The sequence below is a fragment of the Tiliqua scincoides genome, chromosome 2 (genome assembly GCF_035046505.1).
Source record: "Tiliqua scincoides isolate rTilSci1 chromosome 2, rTilSci1.hap2, whole genome shotgun sequence".
In the NCBI taxonomy this organism is placed as follows: Eukaryota; Metazoa; Chordata; class Lepidosauria; order Squamata; family Scincidae; genus Tiliqua; species Tiliqua scincoides.
Genome location: NC_089822.1, coordinates 34,203,078 through 34,220,992, shown reverse-complemented (window position 1 = coordinate 34,220,992; position 17,915 = coordinate 34,203,078). Strand labels below are relative to the sequence as shown.

The 17,915-nt window shown below is 43.4% G+C and overlaps 1 protein-coding gene across 2 annotated transcripts in view; it reads left to right on the top strand.

Annotated features, from left to right (window-relative positions):
- The window catches only part of SSBP2 (single stranded DNA binding protein 2), a 166,507-nt gene that overhangs the window by 95,890 nt on the left and 52,702 nt on the right, over window positions 1-17,915 (top strand). For both annotated transcript variants that reach the window (XM_066614002.1, XM_066614001.1), the window contains exon 5: window positions 1,299-1,388. In XM_066614002.1, the coding sequence (XP_066470099.1) occupies window positions 1,299-1,388 (90 nt within the window). The remainder of the gene's footprint in view (window positions 1-1,298; window positions 1,389-17,915) is intronic.

The following is a 17,915-nucleotide window of genomic DNA, read 5'->3' as shown; positions in this document are numbered from 1 at the left end:
GACTATAAGAGTGGGGCTGCAAGACCCAAAGTAACTGTAATCAGGGAGAAATATAGCTGAGGAAAAATGTTTTTGGAAAGAAGAGCTTGATTCAGCTTGTCTGTCTGCCCTGCCATGTGGTGCTTTCAATGACCTCACCCCATATACATTTTAAATGAATTTAGCATAATTAGAGTTCAGTCATACTGCTGTATCCTCTAGCTCAGTGTTACTCAGGCTGTGGTCCATGGATCAGTGCTGGTTAATGAGTCATCAGCTGCCAGCCTGCATCATGATTGGTGTGGCTTCTAGCTTCTCAGCATCTCCTGAGGCTTGCCCCAGGACTTGGTTGCACACTAAGCCTTGTGAGAGGCTAGGAGACAGTGGGAAAGGAAGAGGGAAGTAGGAAAGATGAGGTAAGCTGATGTGCTACATCTCTGCCGATGTGTCTACATATAATGTCAGTATGCTGCATGTTGGGGGGGGGGAGTTGCCAGTGGACACTCTGAGAAGCATTGCTGTAGCTTGTCCCTAAATTGTTGTACTAGGGAACCAAATGAAAAGTGATTTACAAGATATGTGATAAGATCTCCCAATGTATTTTCCCCTGTGGTGGCTCCTCCTCCCTCTGTGGCCCTGACCCAAATTAGGGGAATGACATGAGGAAGGTTTTTGTTTTTTTTAATACCCCAAATGTTTCCCAGCACCATAGCCCCAAAGCACCCCTTTCCCCCTCACAGCTGCTTTTGAGCAAGAGGAAAAATTTGGGAACCAGTCACAGATCTTTCATGTCCAGTCTTGTTTGGCTCTTTAAGTATGCTTAACTTTATTTGTATCATGTCCACAAAATATTTTTAATTTTGGCTGCTATTCATTCATTCATTTATTTAATTTATAATCCGCCTTTCTCCCCGGAGGGCATCCAGTGCAGCTGGGTGCTATGTTTGTTTGCTATGGCTAACAAATGCTGGTTTCCCTTGTTTGATTAGAAGCTAAATTTGGGCTGAGCTATATTAGACCCATATACAGGCACATGATTAAACTGGTGTTTCTTTAGGTTACTGAGTGTTAGGATCCTACATCCCTAAGTGCATTCTGTATGCAAGTGTGGCAACAATAACTCAGTTTACTTTGAAATTTAATATAATGATTTCACGTGTGTTTTGATAGTGAGCATTATTGATTCAAAAGCAGAAAACAATGAAAATGTCATGCAGAGAGTGTTGCTTTCTGCTTTGCCATACTGTGGTCAAAGTAGTGTTTCGGTTTTATGCCTATTGTGCAATGACAAAGGTTTATTTTTCCTTTGTTCTTTTCAGAGCGCTGCAGCAGCTCCCAGTCCAGTGCTAGGAAACATTCCCCCAGGAGATGGCATGCCAGTAGGTCCTGTACCACCGGGTTTTTTTCAGGTATTCAGAAATATAATTATTATAGGAATTCTAAGATCTAGAAATGGATCAGTATAATTACTTGGTACTTTCATAAAAGGGTATCATTTCAATTTCTATCATGTGTGCAATATATAGTATTTCAGGATAAGATCTGGGGGAGGGCAATTAGAATAGGTGATCTGTGGTGAATAAAAGATAAAATACTTGTAATGATTTAGGTTGGGAACTAGAGACTGTGAAGCAGCACTTGTTTCAAATAAACAACTGTGATTAAATATTAGATGTATAATATTTTATTGTATAAATCACAGTCCAGTTATGCTACAGGTGTATCTGTGCTTCCTACTCTTATGTAAGGAGCTGGTAGTAGGTGTGGCTTCCTATTGGAGTAAATCTATTTGAAATTGCATAATTCTGGTACCTTAGGGGTTAATTAGGAGTACTGTGGAAAATTAGTAAAATGCAAGTTCAGATCAGTCATCTGCCCTATTAACCCCAACATGTAAATGCAGTTGTAAGGAAAAATATTATGTGCAAGGACAGACTTGTTGCACTTAAATGGAAGGGGAAAACATCTAATTCTTAACTATGGTAAAGTAAACAAGAAAATAGTAGTTAGGAAACAAATTATAATGACAAGAGACTTCTCTGAAAGATAAAACAGAAGGTCAAGCAAATGTTACCTTCATTTTTTGGGGGGGCAGTTCAGGCACTGAACACACAAAAAGTTAAACGTGTGAGTTGATATATCGTGTGTTAGGTATGGGAGGACAGTTTTCCAGAGTGTCATGTCAATAAAGTAGAAAACTGCTCTTTTTGTAGAGATGCAGAAGGAATGCAATTGCTCTTATTTTTTCCATTTATGTTTGAATTTTTTAAACTTCTAACATGGTGTCAGGGATTATGCAGGAAGAAAGTAAGCAGAACAAAGGGAGTAGCATCTAGTGGCTAGCGCTCCTGCTCCCTGCTTCCCCTTTTTATTGCCTCAGTTGATATGGAAGAAGATCTGGTAATTTTTGTCTGCTGCCACGAATCCAAGCAACAGGCAAAATGGTGCTATCATCTGGGGAAAAACCGTATCCCAGTACAGCACTGAACTCCAGGGGTTCTTACTAAAAGTCAGAACCACAGAAGCATCAGCGAGAGATGTGACAACCGACTGAATTACCTATGAAGAGGGACTAGACTGGAAACAGTCAAAAGATAGCTAGTTGACTTTTAAAAAGGAATTAAACCATATGGGGAAACGGAAGGGGTAAGAGTATAAACAAGAAGATGGTAAATGCCTGGACTTGACTGGGTGGATGCAAGGTTCTCTAGTTAAAGGGGGGGGGAGAGCCATGGGGGAAATTTCTAACTTCTGAGCTTGTATTTCAAATAATATGTCAGGTATTGTGTTTATTACTGTGAATTTCCTATTGAAAGAAATCTAGCAAATTATATAACACCTGAAGCTGCCTTATACTGAGTCTCAAAGTCAGTATTTTCTATACTGATTGACAGTGGTTTCCCTAGGTTTCACACGGGGATCTTTCCCAGCCCTGTTTTGAGGTGCCAGCGATTGAACCTGGGGCCTCTTGTATGCATAGCAGAAGTTCTGAGTTTAGCTCTTCTAAGGGATTTGTAAAGCCCCTGTAATGATTAGTACAGGTGCTACAATTCGTAACATTCCATCCTGTATATCTGTAAGGTAATCTCCTGAGCTCATATTTTGGATTATTTAATCCCTTCAGGTTGTCAGTTGAACTCTGCAATTTCTTCAGGTCTCAAATGTCTGAATATCTATTACTCTGCAAACTGAACAGAATGGACCCTTATTTTATGTCTCAGAGAAATATGCTGCTTGCCCAGTAATTTTTCGTCCTTTCTTCTGGAAAGTTCTGTAAACTATATGCCAAACTAGACATGACCCTAAACATGCAAGTTATACTTCTGTGTTCTTTTTTTTCTTTGAAGGAAATAGCCATGGGGGGGGACTGCAGTGGTGTGATCAGAAGCTTTAGTACTTTGCCTACTATGGTTATGGACTGTTTTGTTCCCCGCACTCACCCACTGGTGCTGTTTCCTTAGAATTACAATCCTATGTACACTTTCCTTGGAGCAAGCTGCTCTGAATACATTGTGACTTACTTCTAAGTAAGCATGCATAGAAAAGCATGCATGACCAAAGGTTTTGCATTATACCTTTTAGGGTGTATTATGTTGCAAACTGGAATTTTAAACAAAATGTGTGTTTTTTCTTGGTGATGTCAAATAAATCACCATGGTTGTCTTCTGCACACAAATTCTAATTGAAATTGATTAATATGTTGATAAAAATGAATGTTTTTGGAAGCAAACCGAAATGACTTTTTGAAAGCTGGAAGTAGCTTTCATATATGCTTCTGAGGGCCATTCTGAGGCACATGGAGGCCACTAAAGCCTGAATTAGAGCTAGCATAACTCTGAAAGAGTTATGGGGCCTCCAGCAAGAACACAAACATAAATATTTGCTTAATGACTGCTTCGCTTAACAGCAGGTTTTGGAAAACATATCCCCGTCGTTAAGTGATGTATAGCTGCAATGGGTATTCTATGCTATTCTTTCCCCTCCCACCACTGCCAGAAAGGAGTGAGGATATTACATGAATTGTACCTTTGTGTGTACAGGCTTCTGTGTGCAGGATCTTTATTACATGTAATTTTGGGTATCATAGAGGAAGTGGAAGTGTAGTGATAGCTAGCCAGTAAGTATCTTAACCAGAGCTTCATGTTAGCAAAGAGTTTAGTTAATTAAATCTTCTCGGCTAATATACAATATCGCTGTTTCCACATTGGAATGAATTTTGTAACAGTTCTTCAGCTGTGGTCTTGCTTTATCTCGTAGGCCTCATAGTACTAGCTACATATATGAAAACAGATAAGATTTCAGCAGTATCTTCATAACTTGTTCAGATTTTCTTCCTGAAATCTTCTCTCCCACCATTCTGTGTTGAAATTAGTACATTGGGTGAGAAATGCTGGATCTAGTGGGACCTTTTCAGATTAGAGCTCTGTAATTTATATTTTATGTTGCCTTCTACTCTTAATATATTGATTTGTATATTGGATCACTCCGCATCCACTTTCCCTGCTGCGGGGAGCCCTGCCAGAAGTCGTGCCGGGCTCCCCGCACCCCAGGGAGGCTGCAGGAGGCTTGGGTAAGTGCACCCAAGCCCCTGCGGCCCCCTGAGTGGCACAACCCTGGGGATCGTGCCGCTGCCTTTCCCTCTTCTCTGCTGCCTCCTCCCCCTGCCCCTGCAAGTACTTACTGGCTCTCAAACTCTCCCAGAGAGTTTGAGAACCACTGTTGTAGCCATTGGCCACAGCTCCCCATTACAACACCTTACCCCAGTTACCCCCAAAATGGGGATGAAGGTGTTGTAATTATACACTAGAAACAAGGCTGCCAGCACTCTGAGGCTGCAATCCTAACCACACTTACCTGAGAATAAGCCCCATTGAACAAAATAGGGCTTACTTCTGAGTAGACCTGGTTAGGATTGTGCCCGGAATTTGTTAGCAGCACACCTGGAGGGTTTTGGAAAGGGAGGGGGGGAAGTGATGAATTTGCAGGAGGGGAAGACTTTGTTTTGTGTGAATCTGCTAATTGCAAACTGATGCAAACTGAGACCTAGAGACTGTTGGCTGGAATCCTAACCCCACTTTCCTGAGAGTAAGTTCCATTGAACACAATAGGACTTACTTCTGAGTAGACCTAGCTAGGATTGTGCCTTTTGTCTTACAGTAGCAGCCAACAGAGTACCCCCCCCCAAAAGGAATCAGGAGGAAAAAGAAGAATGGCTAAGAAGGAATGGGGATTTTTATTTTTAATCAATTTTTGGAGACAAAGCCATCAAGAGTGGCTTTTTTGAAGGGGAAGGGGGAGGAAAAAGAGAAAGGTGAGGATCCTGGGTTAAGCTGACAAGGACTGCAAGCCTATGTAGGTCTACTCAGAAGTAAGCCCATTTGAGTCAATGGGGCTTACTCCCAGGAAAGTGTGGGAAGGATTGCAGCCACACCCAGCAAGATTAAAACTCACCCCAAAGTAGATGGGGGCTGCTCACACACACACACCCAACATGCAGATGCCACCCCTGCTCCCCCCAGGCAAGACGGAGGGATGCAGACTGGGGCATTTGGACACCCCCCCCCCACTGGGAGCTGGCTGGCTCCTTCCTTCCCAAGCAGCCTTGACCAATCCCAGGATGCCCAGGGCAAGGGGCACACTGGGAAATGTAGTTCTTGGGGTGAGGTTGCACATGGAGAGAGCGCCATGATGAGATGCAGCACCTCTGCCTGCCCAGCCAGCCTTCTCTCCCACCTCCCCCACCATGTTTCACATGTCCTCCCAGCCTCATGCTGCCCCACCCACCTTGTTCACAGCTGCAGAAAAGCAGCAAGTCAGGAGGCATCGAGCAGAGTGGCCCAGCCTCTCTCCCAGAGAGGCCTGGCGATGCCCCTGGAGGCTAGCCACACCTCACTAGGGAGGCGGGATGCACAGATTGAATACCTCAAGGCTAGCCCATTAAGCTGTGTGATCATTCTGTTGGAGAAACCCGATCCAAAATCAACAAAAAGGTTGTTTTCACTAGATAATGCTTGTTAGTAACAGGTACTTGACAGAAAGAAGTAGATGCTAAAAGTACTGTTTAGAAACGAGAATCCATGAAAAAAATTGTTCTTTATATGGAGAGTCTGCTTTTTCCTTTTAAACTATAATTTTACTAGCAAATTCAGATAAATGTTTCCAGCACAAGTAGAGTATTCTCAAGAAAATTGTATCATTTATTCATATATTTATAAATATAAATAAATGCATATAATTAGATCTTTGAAAGTTTATTAGAATCTCATCAAGCAGCCAGTAACAATGAATAATCTTTCCTGATAGATAGCTAACCCACAATTGTCAACATTTCCGTTCACTGCGTTGCTCCAGAAGAATGGTAGTTATGTATTTTCAAAAGATTTGTGTCCCATCTCATTCTCAGAGACGCAAGCAACTAACATATATTTTAAAACATAATAAAGTATTAAAAATGAGCATTGAATGGAATAAAGACTCAACAGACATGTGAGAGCAAAATCAGAAACTAAAAATAATCCAGAAAAGCATAAATAAATCTTCAGAGTTCCAAAATGACAAAAGGTAGGTAAGTACTAAGTCAGGGGTGTCAAGTATAAGGTCTGCAGGCCAAATGCTGCCTCCAGAAGTAATTTATCCAGCCCCCATTATCATTGGGCTCTCCCATATCTTGAAATCAACAAGACTTGCACATTTTGTCTTCTGTCATTTGTAGCTAATGAGTTTCTGTTTGAGAACAATGTGCTTATTTATGACTGGGTCAATTTGTACTCTGGTCATGAAAGAGGAAGTGGTTTTCTCGACATGCTAAATGACTGTGCTTTAGAGCGTCTAGTCATGGAGCCCACCAGAGGACAGGCGACTCTGGATTTAGTATTGTGTGGCACTCAGGACCTGGTCAGAGAGGTAAATGTAACTGAGCCATTGGAGAGCAGTGACCATACTGCAGTTAGTTTCATCATGCATGTCGGGGGAAAAGTGTCAAACAAATCTAACAAAAAAACCCTTGACTTCCGACGAGCTGACTTTTCTCAAATGAGGAGGCTAGTTAGGAAGAAGTTGAAAGGGAAGGTAAAGAGGGTCCAATCTCTCCAGAGTGCATGGAAGCTGTTTAAAACTACAGAAGCCCAGCAGAAGTGTATACTGCACCAGAAGAGTTCCACTAAGTCCAGGAGGCTGCCTGCATAGCTAAGGAGCCAAGTTAGAGAGGCCGTAAAGGGCAAGGAAGCTCCCTTTTGTAAATGGAAGTCTTACCCTAATGAGGAGAATAAAAAGGAACATAAACAGTAGCAAAAGAAATGTAAGAAGGTGATAGTGGAGGCCAAGAGAGACTATGAGAAACACATGGCCAGCAACATTAAGGGGAATAATAAAAGCTTCTTCAAATATGTTAGAAGCAGGAAACCGACCAGAGAAGCAGTTAGCCCTCTGGATGGTGAGGGAGGGAAAGGGGAGTTAAAAGGAGACTTGGAGATGGCAGATAAATTAAATGAGTTCTTTGCATCTATACCACTATACCAGATACCACTGCCCGAAAGGCCCCTCCTGACCAAGAAATCACCGCAGACACCCAAGCATAAGCCGACCCCAGGGATAAGTCGAGGGCAGGTCTCGAGCCACTAATAATGGAATTTTATAAGACCCTCAGATAAGTCAGGGGTAAACGGGTGTGTCTGACTCAGTGGCATGCGAAGGTCATTTGGCATCCAGGACCCATAAATTTAAGAATTAGCAGCCATCAAAGCACCTATTCCACCTAAAGGAATTATTCTCTGTCCTGACTCTTTCAAAATTTAATGTATTACTAGTAAGGATCAAGAAAATACTGAGAGATAATTTCTCAAGCATGAGATTATTTCCCCCCCCCCAGTGGTTAATGTAGCATCAAAAGCCTCTAGGAACACATATACAAGAATTTAATTTAAAACATCCATATTATAATAAACAGGACAACTAGCAAGGCTGCAAGAACACAACTAGTAGAAAGCCAACGTGTGAAGTACAATAAATCAAGCCAATAAGATTATTCACACACAACCCCAAGTGGGGGTTGGGGGCCTCAGGGATGGCAATTAATCCCTTACTTCTCCCCCAGGAGAGTTTCAGTGGCTCCTGCATGGGTGCAGTACATTGCAGTGGGATCTCAGAGGCAGCTAAACTTTGCTGCACAAATGCCTGATTGCCTGGGGATACTGCAGAAGCAAGCATGCTCTCCTAAAAGCTTACCACATAAGCAGCAGTTGCAAGTGTTTCAGAGCTCCTGCCAGCATACAGCAAAGGTCTCTGGCTAAAATACCTGTTGCTGCAGAATAATTCAGCTTTAAATTCTACTCTCTGCTTTTCCTGTGTTTTTCATCTTTGCAAGGTCTCCAGGGCTCTTCCAGTGAAAAAGACACACAGGGAGATTGCTCTTCTCTCTCTTTTTCACAAATGCTCCCCCCTCCCACATGCACAAATGCAGGGACTTTTCCCCTCCAGTCCAACTTCATTGGTGAGGATAGGGGGAAATGAGGTTAGCAAGGAGCTTTGCAAGGGAAAGATTGAAGTGTGACTGTATACAGTAAGGGGCGGAGGTCGAGAGGAAAGCAAGAAGAGGGAATAGACTGGGAGCCCAATCCTAGGCATGCCTATTCAGAAGCTCACACACACATACACACACACTTTTCCTTTTATAAAAGTTAACTCTTCCTCCCCCCCCAGTACAACTTCATCAGTGGTGAATGATTATGGGGAGAGGGGTTAGCAAGCCTCAGCTTTGCAATAAAGAGTTTAAAGTTTGGATTCAATAAGGGGGGAGGGGGCAGAAAGAAGAAGGAAAGAGGAGATGAACTTAACCCTTTCCATGGCTTGAGAAACAAAGGTACAGCCTTCTGCAGGCTGCCTTTCTCTCTTCTATTTTTTAAACAAGATCACTCTCCCCCCTTCCCCCACCCTGTCCAGCTTCATCTATGGGGTGACGGGAAGGGGGTTAGCAAGTTGGGCTTTCCAATGGAGTGCTTGAAGTTTATATACAGTAGGAAGGGGGGAACAAGAAGGAAAGAGGAGATGGACTCAGCTGTTTCAAATGACTGCTTCTCCCTCCCACACATGCACATACAGTTCATTGCCACCTGCGCATCCTGCTCTGTCTTGGGTGCCGCTCTAGCGATGCCTCTGTGGGCGCTGCTGTTGAGCGAGGGGGGGCTGCTGATGGCTGCAGTGGCAGATGCTCCTGTCCTGCCCAGCCCAGCCCTGCCCAGCGCATCAAGCTCCTGTAGCTGGGCAACAGCCTGGAGGAGCATGTGGAGCTTGCCCGGAAGGCAGCTGTGAACGCTCAGTAGCAGCCCCAGCCTGCACAACGCCTCCTCTCCAAAGATCACTTTCTTTCTTGTCCCAGGGCTCCCTCCCTCCCTCCCTTCCACAATAGTGATTAGCTGGCTGGCGGCTCACTCACCTCGCCCCTACCCTTGATGCTTGCCTGCCCCGGAGATAAGGTAGGGCAATGATTCCGGCTGCCTTTCTGGGAAGAAATTTTTCGCCTTATAGGCGAGTATCTACGGTAAGTCGAATAGAGGTAAGAGAGAAGATGTTTCAGACTTAACTGACAAATTAAAGATCAATAAGTCACTGGGCCCTGATGGCATCCACCCAAGAGTTATTAAGGAACTGAAGAATGAAGTTGCTGATCTCTTGACTAAAATATGCAACTTGTCCCTCGAAACAGCTGCGGTTCCAGAAGATTGGAGGATAGCAAATGTCACATCACTCTTTAAAGGGAAGGAGAGGGGACCTGGTAATTATAGGCCAGTCAGCCTGTTCTAGGTAAGATGGTGGAATGCCTCATCAAAGATAGAATCTCAAAACACATAAGACAAACAAGCCTTGCTGAGGGAGAATCAGCATGGCTTCTGTAAGGGTAAGTCTTGCCTCACAAACCTTTTAGAATTCTTTGGAAAGCTCAACAGGCATATGGATGTGGGAAAACCCATGGACATTATAGATCTGAACTTTCAGAAGGCATTTGACACGGTCCCTCAGCAAAGGCTGCTGAGAAAACTCCACAGTCAGGGAATTAGAGGGCAGGTCCTCTCCTGGATTAGGAACTGGTTGAAGTCCAGGAAACAGAGAGTGGGTGTCACTGGGCAATTTTCACAATGGAGAGAGGTGGAAAGGGGAGTGCCCCAAGGATCTGTCCTGGGACCTGTATTTTTCAATCTGTTCATAAATGAACTGGAGGCAGGGCTAAGCAGTGAGGTGGCCAAGTTTGCAGATGACACCAAACTTTTCTAAGTGGTAAAGACCAGAAGAGACTGTGAAGAGCTCCAAAAGGATCTCTCCAAACTGGGAGACTGGGCAGCAAAATGGCAGAGGTGTTTCAATGTAAGTAAGTGTAAAGTCATGCACATTGGGGCAAAAAATCAAAACTTTTACATATAGTCTAATGGGTTCTGAGCTGTCTGAGATAGATCGGGAGAGAGATATTGGGGTCTAAGTGGACAGCTCGATGAAAGTGTCGACCCAATGTGTGGCAGCAGTGAAGGGGGCTAATTCCATGCTTGGGATCATTAAGCCATTGAGAATAAGTCAGCAAATACTGTAATGCCGTTGTACAAATAGATGGTAAGACCACACCTGGAGTATTGCGTCCAGTTCTGGTCGCCACATCTCAGAAAGGGTATAGTGGAGATGGAACGGTACAAAAGAGAGCAGCCAAAATGATTACTGGGCTGGGGCACCTTCCCTATGAGGAAAGGCTACAGCATTTGGGACTCTTCAGTCTAGAAAAGAGGTGCCGGAGGGGGGCGTGATTGAGACATACAAAATCATGCAGTGGATGGACAGCGTGGATAGAGAGACGCTCTTTTCCCTCTCACATAACACCAGAACCAGGGGACATCCATGAAAGTTGAGTGTTGGGAGAGTTAGGACAGACAGAAGAAAATATTTCTTTACCCAGCATGTAATTAGTTTGTGGAATTCTGCCACAGGAAGTAGTGATGGCGTCTTGCCTGGATGCCTTTAAGAGGGAATTGGACAAATTTCTGGAGGAAAAGTTCATTACGGGTTACAAGTCATAGTAGGTATATGCAAGCTTTTCGTTTTAGATGCAGGCTGCCTCTGATTGCCAGATGCAGGGGAGGGCATCAGGACGCAAATTGTGTTTGTTGTCTTGTGTGCTCCCTGGGGCATTTGGTGGGCCACTGTGAGATACAGGAAGCTGGACTAGATGGGCCTTTGACCTGATCCAGCAGGGCTCTTCTTATGTTCTTATGACCATCATCTGCTTAATGATGACACTTCTGGCTTTCAGCATGAATGCTATTCAGCTCACTACACATAATGAATTTGACTCCCCTGTACTAAGTAGTTTTCTCCGTTCATATAGGTTAACAACAGCGTTGTACATAAACTGAGTATAAGCCCTTGATCTCAAGCATGTGGCAGACACCTCTGCAGTGCACTGGGCTTTGATGAGAGATGTTCGGAGGTTTCAGCAAACTTCTATATACAGAGCAGATGGACTGGGTTGCATCCTAATTGTTGTTGCACAAGGCTCTTGCATAGAGAAACTGCATCGGACTAATATTTTTACGGTTAACTGCACGTTGCTTATGCAAGAACTTGTACATTTGCATGCAGGACTATACAACCAACCTGCTGGATCATGACATCCAGCCAAATCATCTATCAAACAGAATTGGCCAAATACTTCTATTTAGCAAGCCCCAATTGCCATTTTTTCTTTTAATGTACTACAGTATCTTCAAGTAGCAGATATACAAAGATCAGCTACTTTCATATAACCACTTGTTACAATTTTCAATCTTTTTTAATACACTCCACCTCTCTGAGGAGTAGGGAATTCCAAGTTTGCTTTAGGGTATGCTTTTTTCTGAAGAGAAGGTATTGGAAACTTATGATCTGATTGTAATCCTTATTTACAATGTGCAGGTAGATTAAGGCAAGAAGCTAGTAGGCACAGAGTGCTGGGTTTAAAACAGTAGCATAAGAACATAAGAGCCCTGCTGGATCAGGTCATAGACCCACCTAGTCTAACTTCTCACAGTGGCCCACCAGCTGTCTCAGGGACCACACAAGACAACAAGAGACCTGCATCCTGGTGCCCTCCCTTGAATCTGGCATTTTGAGGTAGCCTACTTTTAAAATTAGACGGTTGCACATATCTATCACAGCTTGTAACCTGTGATGGACTTTTCCTCCAGAAATTTGTCCAATCCCCTTTTAAAGGAATCCAGGCCAAATGGCATCACCACATCCTGTGCAAGGAGTTCCATAGGCTAATTACACACTGGATAAAGAAATATTTTCTTTTGTCTGTCCCAATTTTAGCAGATGTCCCCTGGTTCTGGTGTGTGAGAGGGAAAAGAACAACCCTCTATCCATCCCCTGCATAATTTTGTATGTCTCAATCATGTCTGAAGAGCCTCATACCCTGTAGCCTTTCTTCATAAGGGAGGTGCCCCAGCCGAGTAATCATTTTGGTCACTCTCTTCTGCTCCTTTTCTATTTCCACTGTATCCAGAACTGGACACAGTACTCCAGGTGTGGCCTTACCATTGATTCGTTCACTGGCATTATAATATTGGCCGTTTTATTCTCAATACCTTTTCTCATGATCCCAAGAATTAGCCTTCTTCATCACCACCACACATTGGTTCAATACTCTCATTGAGCTGGCTGCTAGCACTCCAAGATCTCTCTCCTGATCTGTCACAGACAGCTCAGAACCTATTAGCCTATATATGATTCCCCCCCCCCCCCAATGTGCATTACTTTATACTTACTTACATTGAAACACATCTGCCATTTTGCTGCCCATTCTCCCAGTTTGGAAAGTTCCTTCTGGAGCTTCTCACAACCTCTTGGTCTTCCCCACTCAAAAAGGTTTGCTGTCATCCACAAACTTGGCCACCTCGCTGCTCAACCCTGTCTCCAGGTCATTTATTAACAGGTTGAAAAGCACCAGTTCCAGGACAGATTCTTGGGTCACATGCTTTTCACCTCTCTGCATTGTGAAAATTGCCCATTGACATCCACTCTGTTTCCTGGTCCTCAACCAGTTCCTAATCCAGGAGAGGACCTCCCTTCTAATTCCCTGACTGTGGAGTTTTTTCAGCAGTCTTTGGTGAGGGATTGTGTTGAATGCTTTCTGAAAATAGCACTTTCGATCTCCTATTCCACAAAAAACGTCATTTTATAGCTCCTCAAGGTTGCTTCTTGCCAGCCAGAAACTTCCTTAATATACTTTTTAAAATATATATCTTTTTCTGTGAGCATATTCCTACCTTGTTAATGTGCAAGAACATTAACTGGGTAGGGGGAAAAGTGAGGCTACCCTATTTAGAACCTCTGTCTAACCTTTGTTGCAGTAGTAAGAAGCAGGAAAGTAAAGGAAGGAAAAGAGAGTGTTGTGAATGAACTTGAGTTGATCTACAGGATAACTGATATCTAGAGCCATTGCTTGTAGAGGTTTAGTACTGAGTTTGCACATCTTGGCATTGTTTGGGATATTCTATATATCGAGCCATAAAAATTGTGATAGAAAAAGCATCGGAACGGAATCCCCCGCAGATAGGGGGGCACGCCTGTATTTTTTTAAAAATTTCCTAATAGTCTTGAAGTCAGTTCACATTTTATTACTTACAGCTGGCATCTAAAAGCCATTTCTTGTTCTTGTAAACCTCACAGAGGAGTAGCACTTGAATGCCTCTTCCATTGGTGTCAGAGCTATTTGATCAAACTTCTTGATCAATGGATGCAGTAAATATTACTCCTCACATATTGGATCATAAGCATGGAAAAATACTTTTTGACTTGGCTGCTACTGAAAAGCAACATGTGAGTTGGCCCTAGATGTGATCAGAATGTAAGGTTGTCACATGGCTAGTCTCTCCCATTTCCTAAAACATGTACTTCTCTGGACTTCTGAGCATCATGATGACCAATTGAAAAGCGTAGTGACAGGAATATAGGCTGCTTCTGCATTACTACCAAATGGCTGAACCAAACAGGGTAACATTTTGAACTTGACCAATAGTAATGTTGACAATGTTCAGATGTTTTAAATGCAGTTCAAGCATTTTTGGGAGTGCACCCAGTGCACCAATCACAACTAGGATAAGCACTGCTGGTTTGTGTTGTCATCTTTGGATTTCAATTTTTAGATCTTAATATTCACTGATTTTTTTTTCATGTACTTTTTGATCAATCCTACTATCACCAGGTATTGCTATTTTGATAATGATCACTTAATCTTTTTCTTTATATCTGGTGTATTATGTGCCAAAACTTTATTTGAAAATCACAAGATCTTGAATTTCTCATTTTCTGTCACTTTTTCTGATTTATGCTCCCACCAATTAACTGTTTCGATGTCTTAATTTCCACATAAATTCCAATGGATCATTTGAGCCACTGTATTTTGTCTAAAATTATAATCGGTCTGTGCGATCTTCTTATATATGATCAATTGTTTCTTTGACTTCTTTGCACGATCTGCATTTTGCATCATTTGATGATTTTTCAATTCTGGCCTTTATTGCATTTGTTTGAATAGCCTGCTCTTGGGCTGCTAATATTAATGATTCTGTTTCTTTCTTTAAGGTTCCAGATGTTAACCATAGCCCGGTTTTTCATTATCTGTTTTGTTTTTGATCTTTTCCGTATATTGGCCATGCAATGGTTTATTGTACCAGCCTTCAGTTCTTATTTTTATAGCATTTTTCTTATACTTTTGTTTTGTTTGCTTGGCTTTTAGTAAGTTCCTATTCTTTACTTCAACAAGTACTTGTTCCTGACTCTTTTACGTAATCAGCCAATGCATATTTCTTTTCCTCCACTGTTTTACTTGCAAAAACCCTCTGCTGCCAGATTTTTGAGGCAAGTACAATCTGTCTGTATCAATCCGTGGGTGTAAAGCATGGTGTATTGTCATAAGTTTTTGTGTTGACTGACCAAGGTATCCAAATCAGCTTGAGTCCAAGTAATTATTCCAGCAGTATATCTTATAACTGGTATGGCTCACCTGCTAATGGCCTTAACTGTGTGCCCACCATTTAACTCAGGTTTCAAAATTTTTCTAATTATCTGGGTATATTCCTTTCTGACAATGGTTTTCATTTCTTTGTGCTTGATGTTATCCAATTGTAGGATGCCAAGATATGTATAGACTTCTTTCTGGTTAGACTTTAACATTTGGCCACTTGACTTTTCAATGCCATCTCTTTCTGTGATTTTACCTCTCTTCATAGCAAGTGACTGATAGCGGTATCATGACAATGACAAACAATAATGTGAAAGCAAATCACCCTGGAAAATACCTTGCTTGGTATTAACTATACCATAGTTTCCAACTATCAGATCTGTTCTTCATTGTTTCATGGCCTTCTGTACAAATGCATTTATACTTTTGCTAACTCTTTTTCCCAAGCATTCTGTAATCCAACAATGAGGGAGTGAATCAAAAGCTTTTTTATAATCAATCCAGACCATGTGCAGATTTGTTCCTCAGCTTTTACAGTTTTCTAGTATTTTATCAATTAGGAGTTAATCTTTTGTACCCCTGCTTTTCCTTTTATTTCCTTTCTGCTCTGTTGGCAAAATATTTTCTTCTAAATAGTCCCTGATGTTATCTGCTATTTTCGAATTAAGTATGTCATTCTAGTTGTTAGCCATTTATCAATTTCACTTTTCACAATTTTCACTTTTTGGGTAACATTTCATTAAGTTGTTTGGCTAATATTGAGTGCAGACTGGTCAGATGTTTAAGCCAGAAGCCATGCAATTGGTTATTTATTATTATTATTATTATTATTATTATTATTATTATTATTATTATTATTATTATTATTATTATTATTATTATTAACATCAAAATGACAACACAGCTGATAATGATCGTATACACACAAAAACCACAATATTTATCAGCTGGTAAATCCTCATCCACACGGACATCTGCCTGACGTCTTGGTGCAGATGAGGTACTGACAAAGGATGGACACTATGCCAGTTATGGCGGTCTTCTGTAATTCGACTGGTGTTATTGCTGGGGTATCCAGTTGTGCAAAGTACTTGTTAAATTGTGTTGATATTGTCCCTAGTGCACCAATTACTGTTGGCAGCACTTTTACATGCTTCATCCACATACGTGTCAATTCTATGCACAGGTCATGGTATTTGGATACTTGGTATTATTATTATTATTATTATTATTATTCAATTTTTGCACGGTCATATTGTTTTTGACTGGATTTTGTATATATCCACCTATCAATGAAATGAGCAGGGCATGTGGATGAGATTGCTCCAGAGCGACCTCTGCCACGTCGCAGACTCGGAGCGGCTCCTTGGTTCACTGAGGAGCTGCGAATGATGAAGCGGCAGGGCAGGCGTCTAGAGCGACGGTGGCAGAAAACTCGGGATGAAGCCGATCGGACACGGAGTAGAATCCATTACAGAGCCTATTCCGTGGTGGTGGTAGCAGCGAAGAGATAGTTCTTCTCTGCTACCATTGCGTCTGCTGACAACCATCCGGCAGAGCTGTTCCGTGTGGTGCGGGGCCTCCTCCATCAGGCCCCCCCAGTAGACCAGGAGGAATACACGGTCAGCCGCTGTGACGTGTTTGCGCAACATTTTGCAGATAAAATCGATCGTATTCGTCACAACTTGGATGCCACATTGACAGTGTCTTACGATGTCCCCTTGGCAACTGCTTGTCCTGTGTTGTGGGATTCTTTTCAGCTTGTACAGCCTGAGGATGTGGACAGACTCCTTTGGAGTGTGAGGCCATCTGCCTGCCTGCTCGACCCTTGCCCAGCTTGGTTGATAAGAGCTGCCTGGGGTGGGCTGGCTGAGTGGACAGGGAGGGTGGTCAACTCTTCCTTGATGGAGGGGACGTTACCACTCGCTTTGAAGCGGGCAGTGGTTCGCCCCCTCCTGAAGAAGCCCTCCCTGGATTCCACTGTGTTGGATAACTACCGGCCAGTCTCCAATATCCCGTTTCTGGGCAAGGTAATTGAGCGGGTGGTGGCGTCCCAACTCCAGAGGGTCTTGGATGAAGCGGATTATCTGGATCCTCTTCAATCTGGCTTCAGGCCGGGCTTTGGGACGGAAACCGCCTTGGTCGCCTTGGTGGATGACCTTCGCCAGGGACTGGACAGGGGGAGTGCGTCCCTGTTGGTCCTGCTGGACCTCTCAGCGGCTTTCGATACCATCGACCATGGTATCCTTCTGGGCCGATTGGCCGAGTTGGGAGCTGGAGGCACTGTTTTGCGGTGGTTCCGCTCCTACTTGGAGGGTCGGTCCCAGATGGTGGTGCTGGGGGATTCCTGTTCGACACCCTGGCCCTTGAGATGCGGGGTGCCACAGGGCTCAATTCTGTCCCCCATGCTATTTAACATCTACATGAAACCGCTGGGAGAGGTCATCCGGGGGTTTGGAGTGGGGTGCCATCAATATGCTGATGACACCCAGCTCTATCTCTCCTTTCCTCCAGACTCCAGGGTGGCGTTTGAGGGCCTGGAGTGCTGTCTGGAGGCAGTGAGGATCTGGATGGGGGCTAACAAGCTGAAATTAAATCCGGATAAGACAGAGGCTCTCCTGGTTCGGAAATCCTCGATGCAGGTGCTGGACTATCGGCTTGCGCTGAATGGGGTTGCACTCCCTCTGAAGGAGCAGGTCCGCAGCTTGGGGGTCCACCTGGACTCGCAGCTGCTCCTGGATTCCCAGGTGGCGGCTGTGGCTAGAGGGGCCTTCGCTCAGCTTCGGCTGGTGCGCCAGCTGCGGCCGTACTTGGATCGTGCAGACCTGGCCACGGTGATCCATGCCTCTGTGACATCGAGATTAGATTACTGTAACGCGCTCTATGTGGGGCTGCCCTTGAAGACGGTTTGGAAACTGCAACTAGTGCAGAATGCGGCGGCCCGTGTGGTTACTGG